This window comes from Aotus nancymaae, unplaced genomic scaffold (assembly GCF_030222135.1).
Source record: "Aotus nancymaae isolate 86718 unplaced genomic scaffold, 86718_ANA_hifiasm-v0.15.2.pri h1tg000018l, whole genome shotgun sequence".
NCBI lineage: Eukaryota > Metazoa > Chordata > Mammalia > Primates > Aotidae > Aotus > Aotus nancymaae.
The window spans coordinates 6,591,769-6,602,380 of record NW_026988430.1 but is presented as its reverse complement, the minus strand read 5'-3'; the positions used below and the strand labels follow the sequence as shown (position 1 = coordinate 6,602,380).

The 10,612-nt window shown below is 53.5% G+C and overlaps 1 protein-coding gene and 1 non-coding gene across 8 annotated transcripts in view; both read left to right on the top strand.

Moving 5' to 3' along the window:
* MPRIP (myosin phosphatase Rho interacting protein) overlaps window positions 1-10,612 on the top strand; it is a 152,892-nt gene that overhangs the window by 129,485 nt on the left and 12,795 nt on the right. For 5 of the 7 annotated variants that reach the window (XM_064378205.1, XM_064378204.1, XM_064378202.1 and 2 more), the window contains 2 exons: window positions 670-786; window positions 3,489-7,295. In XM_064378205.1, coding sequence (XP_064234275.1) covers window positions 670-786; window positions 3,489-7,295 — 3,924 coding nt within the window. The remainder of the gene's footprint in view (window positions 1-669; window positions 787-3,488; window positions 7,296-10,612) is intronic. The other 2 variants (XM_064378207.1, XM_064378208.1) reach the window with 1 other exon arrangement.
* LOC135275821 (U6 spliceosomal RNA) lies at window positions 9,438-9,540 on the top strand. The gene has a single exon (XR_010343392.1). It is a non-coding gene; the product is annotated as a U6 spliceosomal RNA (small nuclear RNA).

The following is a 10,612-nucleotide window of genomic DNA, read 5'->3' as shown; positions in this document are numbered from 1 at the left end:
GAAGAGGTGGATGGATGAATGAGTAGCTGAAGCTGTTGAAAGCAAGAAAAATGTAAAACAGCTTACTTGTTGGTGTCCACATCTTGTTTAAGGGAACTGCGGAAACCCTTTTTGCAAACAGAACTTTATGTGGAATCCATCATGTAAAACTGGTCAAATGGAGTGGTTTCACTTGAGACCATGGTAGGCCCTGAAGTGAGGCCTGCTTGGGGCCGTCACTCACAGTGGACCCTGTAGAGCCTAGCCTGGCCTGTGTGACCAGCTGAGGACACCTGAAGGACCCCACGGGGTGGTCTTCCTCCAGATGCAAAGCCCTTGTTTCCCAGTGGACACACCCTATATGGGCCTTGGCATCTATATAGGGCATGCACTTTGGAACCTTGAGCTGGTGTGGGAATTATGTGGGCACCCAGGGCTTCCTGGAGTAGGAAGGACAAGGTAGTCCCTTGGTCCCCAGATGGTACCGAGTCTGCCATTTTTACTGATGGCTTGCATTGGAACCTTCACTTCCAAATGCTGCAGGTAAAGGCCGTATCAGCACATCTGCTGAAATGTGGAGACTCCAAAACTCTTGGGCCACAAGGAAGACCAGTGGAAGAGTCTGTGCTGTGCAGCTGCTTTGTTTATCATTGTCATTTTGCACAAAAGAATGTGTTTTTTTGCCAACAGCTGGAGCAGAGCCAGAAGGAGGCCTCAGACCTTCTGGAGCAGAACCGGCTCCTGCAGGACCAGCTGAGGGTGGCCCTGGGCCGGGAGCAGAGCGCCCGTGAGGGCTACGTGCTGCAGGTAGGGTGGAGGGGCTGCTTTGGCCCATGGTGCGCTCAGGAGCTTCAGTGTGAAGGGTTCATGCTTAGGCAGGCTAGAAGTGTGCAAAACTTGGCTGAGCAGGGTCTGCCTCCTGGGAGCTCACGGCCCTGGGCTCTTCTGCCATGGGATCAGGGCATTCAGTGTGCTGGGGAGCTCTATTTTTCCCTCCTGGTATGACATTTTGGGAATCTCCCTCAAACCTCTATATCTAAGGACTTTTTTTGGTAATAAAATCATTTTGGTGACCTTTCCCTTTGGCTGTGAAAGTGGCCAGTATGCATTTATTATAAGTGCCATACATATGCATGTGATTTCTCCTTGTTTTCACTGTAGTAATATTGGGCCTGTTGTACAGATTGAAGACATTGAATCATACAGCAAGCCCAGTGCCTGCTTACAACAAGAGTAAGTCAATGGCAGAGCTGGCACTGGACCCCATTCCCATCTGTGTCTGTACCACACCTGCAGGCAGACCTGGGGCTGTTAACACTACTAGCCCAAGCCCGGAATACCTGCACCGAGATTCTGTACCACCGAGCCCTGATGTAGGAGTGTCACAAGACTGGAGCTAGCCTGGCCCAAGGGCAGGCCTGTGTGTGCTGACTTTCCTGCAGCGTGCCAGGCCCTGTGCCAGGTCTGGGGCATAAAACAGATATATTCCTGCCTGCATTGAGCAGTAGGGGAGATTGTGGTAGGGAGACTGATGCATGAATACTTCGGGAGAAGTGAAGTGGGTACCAGAACAGGGAGCCTAACTTCTCAGCAAAGGCTGAGGTTACAACATTAGAATCAGGGTCCTGAGTTCAAGACTTGGCTCTGCTACTGACCCCCAAAGCAAGTGCACATGTCCCCTCCTCTAAGCGGCAGCCTGCTGCTTGTATAGCCTTAGACCCAGTGATCCCTGGGGGCCCTTCCAGCTCTTAGACCCCAAGTCTCTGTCATATAATGAGTGTCTGTATTTCCAGACCACAGTGCGCTGACCTTGGTCTGAGTCATCGCAGGCAGCAGATGGACCAGGGGCACTCAGCTGGCCTCTGACCATAGTCAGACTCTGCTGTTTTTTCTCCTGCATGCTCCCTGGACCTTCTCTTTCTTTCTCCCCTCCGTGCGCTGGACTCTCCTCTCCAGCCTCTTGCGTCATAGTCATTGCCATGCCCAGTTCACACCTGGTAATGGTGGACCTCCCCACCAAGGTCATTTCTGCATGCCCTCCAGGTTTGGGGAGCATCTTTTTAATTCTTGATTGGGCCTCATCCTGCAAGAATTAACTTCAAATCAGGTGGTAAAGATACAGGTTCAGCATCCCAAATTCGAAAATCTGAAATGCTCCAAAATCCAAAACTGAACGCTGACATTATGCTCAAAGGAAATGCTCACTGGAGCATTTCAGATTTTGGATTTTTGAATTTGGGATGCTCAGCCAGTAAGTAGAATGCAAATATTTCCAAACAGTTCTTGTCCCAAGTATTTTGAATAAAGGATATTCAATTTGTACTAGCAGTGGGCTTTGCACATTGCTAACCTAGGAACCTGCCTCTTGGTCTAACTTGGATGATTGCATGAGCCTACACTGAAGCCCCTGTCAGTCAGCACTGGGCAAAGCTGGTCTTTAATACCTTCCCACTAAATCTAATAACTTGTGACTTTTCACCACCCTTTATGCTTTGGAAATGCTTTTACTCATGACTCAGAATGAGCAGGGGGTCCGTGGGGTTAAGGGTCAGAAGCCAGCTGCTGGGGTGGGTGCTGCACTGACTGCTGGGAGGAGCTTGCATGGTTTGGACATTGAGCGTGAAGTTTAACTTGAACTTAACTGAGTGTCACATCTGTGGCTTCCCCGGCCAGCAGACCGAGAGGGAGCTACAGGCAGGCCAGATTCTTAGGCTGGGTTCCACTTACTCTTGTTCGTGTTGTTTTTCCCTACATTAATGAGTTCTGTCTCTGCATGCCTTTCAGTGTGGGGAGTTTTGTTTCATTTGTGTTGTGTTTTGTTTTTGCATGCTTCACTTTTTCTTATTTTGAACTCCACAAAGGTTTGTTTGTTTTGTTGATTATCGTATTTTATTCCATGGTTTCCGTTCCCCCCTCGTTTTGTCTTCTTACAGGTAGAGATTAGTTCTTCTGTTACTCTAGCGGACTGGCTACACTTTCCACAGGAAAATGTTCGGATGTCACCTTGCTGACATCTCCCGAGCGTTACCTTCCTTCCTTCTCCTCCTGTCTTAGAAGGAAGTGGCATCATTTACGTACACCTTACATCCTGCGCTTGTTTAGGATTTGCTGTCAAGACCGTGTACTTTTTGTTGCAAAACAAGCAGCTGCAAGTGCTCTGCTCCTCTTGCCTGTCCCTGTTCCTGGCACTCTCTTGTCGTTTAGTCTTTGTTTTGCTTCTCAGTGTGTTCCATTATTCAGTTTTGTTTGGTTTATTCCTCCAAGGTTAAAGCTGTTTTTTGATGTTATTGTCCATGTTTTCTGTTTACCTGGAAGCAGCTACTTATTTAAAAAAAAAAAAAAAAGATAATTTGTTGGATTGTTTTAATGGGAAAAAAAAATAAAGTTGTGCAAAGGATAAAAGCCAAAGCCACCAAGGAGCTTTCTGTGGTTGTTCCTGGCCAGAGGTGTGACACTCAGAACTGGGAGGCCCGAGTGTTACTAACCAGTATTTAATCGGTTTTTTTAAGACTGAAGTGGCCGCCTCCCCATCGGGTGCCTGGCAGAGGCTCCATAGAGTCAACCAAGACCTTCAGAGTGAGCTTGAAGCCCAGTGCCAGCGCCAGGAGCTGATTACACACCAGATTCAGACCCTGAAGCGTAGCTATGGGGAGGCCAAGGACACGATCCGACACCACGAGGCTGAGATCCGCAGCCTCCAGGCACGGCTCAGTAATGCGGCCGCAGAGCTGGCCATCAAGGAGCAGGCACTGGCCAAGCTCAAAGGCGACCTGAAGCGGGAGCAGGGCAGGGTCCGAGAGCAGCTGGAGGAGCGGCAACACAGCGAGGCAGCACTAAGCAGCCAGCTGAGGGCCAGTGAGCAGAAGCTCAAGAGCGCCGAGGCCCTGCTGCTGGAGAAGACGCAGGAGCTACGGGGCCTGGAGACACAGCAAGCGCTGCAGCGGGACCGGCAGAAAGAGGTCCAGAGGTTGCAGGAGCGTATCGCCGACCTCAGCCAGCAGCTGGGCGCCAGTGAGCAGGCCCAGCGGCTGATGGAGGAGAAGCTGCAGAGAAACTACGAGCTGCTGCTGGAGAGCTGCGAGAAGGAGAAGCAGGCATTGCTGCAGAACCTGAAGGAGGTGGAAGACAAGGCCAGCGCCTACGAGGACCAGCTGCAGGGCCAGGCACAGCAGGTGGAGACCCTGCAGAAGGAGAAGCTGAGCGCCACTTTTGAGGGCAGTGAGCAGGTGCACCAGCTGGAGGAGCAGCTGGAGGCACGAGAGGCCAGCGTGCGCCGGCTCGCAGAGCATGTGCAGAGCCTCTGTGACGAGCGGGACCTCCTCAGGCAGCGGTTCCAGGAGCTGACGGAGCGTGTGGCCACGTCCGATGGGGATGTGGCTGAGCTCCGGGAAAAGCTGAAGAGAAGAGAGGCCGACAACCAGAGCCTGGAGCACTCCTACCAAAGGGTCGCCAGCCAGCTGCAGAGCATGCACACTCTGCTGAGAGAGAAGGAGGAAGAGCTGGAGCACATTAAGGAAGCACACGAGAAGGTTCTGGTGAAGAAGGAGCAGGACCTCAATGAGGCTTTGGTTAAAATGGTTGCCTTGGGGAGCAGCTTAGAGGAAACAGAAATTAAGCTCCAGGCAAAAGAGGAGATTTTAAGGAAATTTGCAAATGAGTCTCCAAAGGACATGGAAGAGCCACGGAGCACCCCTGAAGAGACAGAAAGGGATGGCACTTTGCTCCCAGGCCATCCAGTCCCAGCCACCAGGGCTGCTCTGGCCTTTCCACAAACGAGGCTCGAGGATGAGGACGAGGACCTGGGGGGTCCTCCGGGGGAGGAATACGGCGATGGCAGCCCCAATAGGGAAGAGAGTGTAGTGCCCCCAAAGTCAGTGGAAGTGCTTGACAGGGAGGGGCATCAGCAGGGTACAACCAAACTCGACCAGGGGGCACCTGGTGTTAAAAGGCAAAGAATCCGGTTCTCCACAATACAGTGCCAAAGATACGTTCACCCCGAAGGGTCCGAGAAGACCTGGACCAGCAGCACATCTTCTGATACCAGCCAGGACCGGTCACCCTCGGAAGAAAGCATGTCCTCAGAGCCTGCACCCAGTGCACTGCCCGCAGCTGGCGACTCTGACACGTACCTCTCCATCATCCACTCCCTGGAGACCAAGCTCTACGTCACAGAGGAAAAGCTCAAAGACGTGACCGTGAGGCTGGAGAGCCAGCAGGGTCAGAGCCGTGAGGCACTGCTCGCACTGCACCACCAGTGGGCGGGCACTGAGGCCCAGCTGCGTGAGCAGCTTCGTGCCAGCCTGCTCCAGGTTGGTGCGCTGGCCTCCCAGCTGGAGCAGGAGAGGCAGGAGAGGGCCAGGAGGGTTGAAGGGCATGTTGGAGAGCTCGGGGACTTTCAGGTCAAGAACAGTCAGGCCCTGATGTGCCTGGAAAATTGCCGAGAACAGCTGAGATCTCTGCCTAGAGCCAGCCAGGAGGATGAGCAGGATGCGCGCGCAGCCTCCCTGGCCAGTGTGGAGAGTGCGCTCATCAGCGCCATTCAAGCCCTGCGGCGCTGGCCCGTCCCAGATGATGGCGGGGCCCATGCACAGCTGGAGATGGGTGGCACCGAGGAGAATGGGAAGCCTGCCTCCCTGCAGCAGCGCCCCCAGCCTGAGCTGACAGAGCAGGAGCAGGCGAGGCTTCTTTCTGACCAGATTACTCTGGAGGCCTCGCTGATCAGCCAGATAGCAGACTCCCTGAAGAACACGACATCAGATGTCTCCCGAATGCTCCACGAGATTTCTTGGTCAGGACAGCCACTGATGGAGTCTGCTGGAGCCCCTGTAGACACCTGGGCCAGAAAGGTGCTGGTGGACGGTGAGTTCTGGAGCCAGGTTGAGTCCCTAAGGAAGCATCTGGGGACACTGGGAGAAGAGGCAGTCAGTGCCTCAGGAAGTGGGCAGCAGAGCATCCCACAGGGCCTGGCCCCCATCCTGGCCAATGCCACATGGGTCAGGGCAGAGCTCAGCTTTGCCACACAGTCAGTGAGGGAGTCGTTCCACCGCAGGCTGCAAAGCATCCAGGAGACCCTGAGGGGCACCCAGACGGCCCTGCGGCAGCACAAGTACCTGCTGAGGGAAATCCTGGGAGCCTACCAAACCCCAGACTTTGAGAGAGTGATGCAGCAGGTCTTGGAAGCCCTCAGGCTTCCAACGGGCCATGAAGATGGTGTGCAGCTGTCCTGGGACCTGAGCCCCTTAGGAGAAGTACTGGGCCAAGACTCAGAAGGCTCTCAGGAGCCCTTTCATGTGTCTGACCAGAGCCCTAGGGCCTTTGTTGCTATTCAGGAGGAGCTTGCCCAGCAGCTGAAGGAGAAGGCCAGCCTCTTAGAGGAGATAGCTGCTGCCTTAACATCTCTGCCACCTGTGGAATCACTAAGAGATTGCCAGAAGCTTCTCCAGGTATCCCAGAGTCTCTCATATAACACTTGCTTGGGAGGCCTCAGTCAGTATTCTTCATTGTTGGTTCAGGATGCCATTATTCAGGCCCAGGTGTGCTATACAGCCTGCAGAATCCGGCTAGAATACGAGAAGGAGCTCCAGCTCTATAAGGACTCCTGGCAGACCAGGGAGCCCCCCTGCCCAGAGCAGGCACAAGCAGCCCAGGCCCTGAGGGAGGAGTACGAGGAGCTTCTCCGAAAGCAGAAGAGCGAGTACCTGGATGTGATCGCCATCATTGAAAGGGAGAATGCAGAGCTCAAGGCCAAGGCCGCCCAGCTAGACCATCAGCAGCGGTGTCTGGAGGACACGGATAGCAAGCACAGCATGAGCATGTTCGCCCTACGGGGTAGGTACGAGGAGGAGATCCGGTGCGTGGTGGAGCAGCTGACCAGGACTGAGAACACACTGCAGGCTGAGCGCAGCCGAGTCCTGAGCCAGCTGGACGCCTCGGTCAGAGACAGGCAGGACGTGGAGAGGCACCATGGCGAGCAGATGCAGACCCTGGAGGACAGGTTCCAGCTCAAGGTCCGGGAGCTACAGACAATCCATGAGGAGGAGCTGAGAACCCTGCAGGAGCACTACTCACAGAGCCTGAGGTGCCTGCAGGATACCCTCTGCCTCCACCAGGGGCCGCACCCCAAGGCCCTGCCGGCCCCTGCCCCCCACTGGCAGGCCACCCAGGGGGAGGCTGACTCCATGACGGGGCTGAGGGAGCGCATCCAGGAGCTGGAGGCCCAGATGGACGTCATGCGGGAGGAACTAGGATACAAGGAGCTGGAGGGCGATGCGGACACGCTGCGCGAGAAGTACCAGAGGGACTTGGAAAGCCTTAAGGTCTTAACACACTATTCAATTTGCAAAACAGATCCTCCTTGATAATGGGGGTGTGGGTGTGGGGCCGTCTGGCTCAGCTACCGTGCAGGCAGAATTGAGGGGATGTGCTGCCGTCCCTCTACTCACTGGGTATGGTTTGGTCGCAGCCTCTTGTTCAGCATTCCACAGCATACTCCACCAGGAAAACTAGTTGGAGGGCCAGCGGGATCCCTGGTGGGAGAGGAGCATGTAGTCTTCCCAGTGCCTCTCTGCCTCCCTAATGCAGCCTCTCCGTGTTCCTGAGAGCAGCCCCCACTCCCCTTGCCAGCTTTGCCTCCTTCCTGCACCACCCCCAGAACCCCGCCTGGTCCAGTCCAAACCCAAATCTGGGCAGCTGCCTGAGGACAGCCTTGCGCTCACCGCAACATCCCAGAGAGCCAGGGCCCGGTTAGAGGGCAGTCTCCTGATCGCCCCAGGAGAGCAGAGTTGGATAGAGGGTCCCTCTGGAACTGGCATTTGATGTGTGCTCTGGTGAGAAGAGCTTTTCCACTGAGCACAGCCTCCAGCCACTCCTGTCCCCTTCCCTGGGAGCTTTACAAGTAGCTTTTCCCCAAAACTGTCTTACACCTCTGCCCCTGAGGTCCTGGAACACTAAGGTGACATGCCAGTCCCCTCAGGGGTGGGGGGTGGGCTGAGTGGAGACCCAGCTCTCTGGCCCCACCCTGTGTAGCTGCAGGCCACACCCACCATGTGTGACTGCCAAGTGTCATCCCTTAGACTCAAAAGTTTTCCATACTGTGCCCTTATGTTCCTCCCACTCTGGAAGCTGCCCCAGTAAATGACTAGGCCCCTCCAAAGCTGTGTTCAGGTGGCACCTCCCACGCTCAAGTGGCAGAGCTGGGTGCACACATGGTCAGCACCGTTGTGCAGCGAGCTTCTAACTACCAGGCAGCTGCCACTGCTCCTGCCCACATATCCCCACAGCCACTGTGGAGCAAATGCCTATGTTTCCCAGCCCCTTACTTCTCTAGTTCTGAATGGAAACAGCTCGCATGTCACCTCTATGTGGCATACTTGGCCCCAGCCAGACACACAGGTTTGCTTGTCAGCGAGCACCTTCTCAGGAGAGCCGAGAAGCTGTTTTTCACCATTCTTTTAGTCAGTCAAAACCTTTTAAAAACCATTATGAGCTGTGAGACGCTTTCAACAGCTGTCTTTTGAAAGTGTGTGTATGTGACAACACTTCACCAAGAGCAGCATCCAGGTGCACCTTGGGGCCAGGTGTGCCTTGAAAAGTTAATTGCACAAACCTTTGCTTTGACCCCAAACATGCCAGAGCAGCAGAGCAGCCAGCAGCTTCCCAGACACTCAGCAAAGTCCATCGGGGCAGGGCCTGGGCACAGCAATGCTCTGCTTCCTGTCTGCATCCACAAGAGCCCCCTCCACAGCGAGGCTGCTTTAGGTTAGTCAGCCAGGTGCAGGTGAGGCCCCATTCGGGTGCCATTATACCACCAGCAAGAAACCAGAAAGGAGAGGAGTGCCTCATGTTGAGAACTGACCAGAAGATTGTGCTGGGCCAGTGTCACCCAGGAGGGAGAAACAGGTGGTGTAGGTCGGGATGAGGCCCCCTAGGGGCTTGGACACAATCCACTCCTGCTGTCTAGCTGTCCACTCCCTGCTGTCTTAGCTGCCATTGCATAGTGTTCCCTTCCTATGCCTGGGAGCTTTCAGCCCAGGTGTGGTGCTCTCACCCACCCCTGCAGACATGTGGAACTTGTAAACAACACCTTGAGATTTCATCACTTTATGCAGATTTCCACTTGGGTCAGGGGGACAGGGTCTTGGCCTAACAGCCATCCTTTAACATCCACAGGCCCCCACCACACCACCATTGCAGAGTCATCGAGGAACCTCTTTTGGTCCCAGGAATGATTGGCTTAAAAATTAACATTTGTTTGCAAGATCAATTATCTTTTAGCATATAGTTTCTCTCCAAAGAAGCAACTGGGTCTCTAAAGATATCTCAGTGTTTCTGTTAGATTTTTGACTCTTATCTGCATAATATTCCAAAGCACTCAGATCAAAATAAGACTTTTCCCAGGAAGTAGACTCAGAGAGAAAAAAAACCAATAAGACTTAAAAGACTATTAATACTAGTTATGCTTGCTTTGGCAGCACATATACTAAAATTGGAATGATACGGAGAAGATTAGCATAGCCCCTGCACAAGGATGACATGCAAATTTGTGAAGTATTCCATGTTTTTTTTTTTAATTAAAAAAAAAACTATTAGTTAAATGTGTTAACTGAGAAGCCACATACGAACCAAAGCGAATGGGAAGGAGAAAGAGGAGCTCAGCCTTGGGGCCTGAGGACCAGGAGATCCAGAGTTCCAAGCTCCTGCAGCTATCCTGAGGCATAAGGGTGGCAGGAAGAGACAGGTGCTTCCAGGTGGAGCCGCTGGGAGAGGGGATGGGATGCCCAGTTAATGGTGGCAGTAGCTGAGACATTTGCCCAGAGAAGCACATGGGTTGCAGTCAAGTCCAGACTGACCACGACTTTGGAAATACTGCTTAAGGTTCTCACAGAGGGTCGTTGCTAAAAGTGGGCCCAGAGAAAGATGCCCAGGCATGCCAATAGGATTTCTTGGTATCCTTTCTTGAATCCACATGCAAGAAGATTAACCAAGTAGTGAGCCTGTGAGCCAGAGTGGGAAAGCCCCTACACTTGAATTTGGAATGGAATGTGGCCACGTTCTTCCAGTTTTTGAAACTCAGTGAAAGGCCCAGTCCATTCTCTGAAGCAGACGGTGTAAAGGATTTAGACAGAAAGTGTATTCCTCTGTGCTCAAAATAGCTGCACACCCCCGCTTCCTGGCAGCTGTGTGGCATTCTCACGTGCTTTGTTGTCAAGCACAGCTCTGATACCAGGCCTGGGCTTCCTGGTGTGGCCTGCTCCCATCCTGGGGCATGCCTGTGTTGCTCTAGGGAGGTGCAGGCAAATTTGGAAAGCTGGTCTCCTGTCATGTTCTTGTTAGAGTTAGCAGAGGTGCTAAGTCATTGGTGCCCTTCTCCTTTAAGAAAAGAGTAAGAAAGAAGACACAGGCTAGAAGGAACAAGATCCTGTAGCCTGATCTTATTCTCTCGGGCAACACCTGAGCATTAAGTGACCAGCTGGAGGTTGTCAGCTGGCTAGTGGCAAGACCCAACCCCCAGCTCCTAGAAGGGGACTCTGTACCCCCAACCCACTGTGGGTTGAGAGGCTCCCAGCCCAGTGCCTGCCAGGCCACTCACTGTTTGTGAAATGGCCTTGGCTCCCTCTAGCAGACGAGTCCCTCA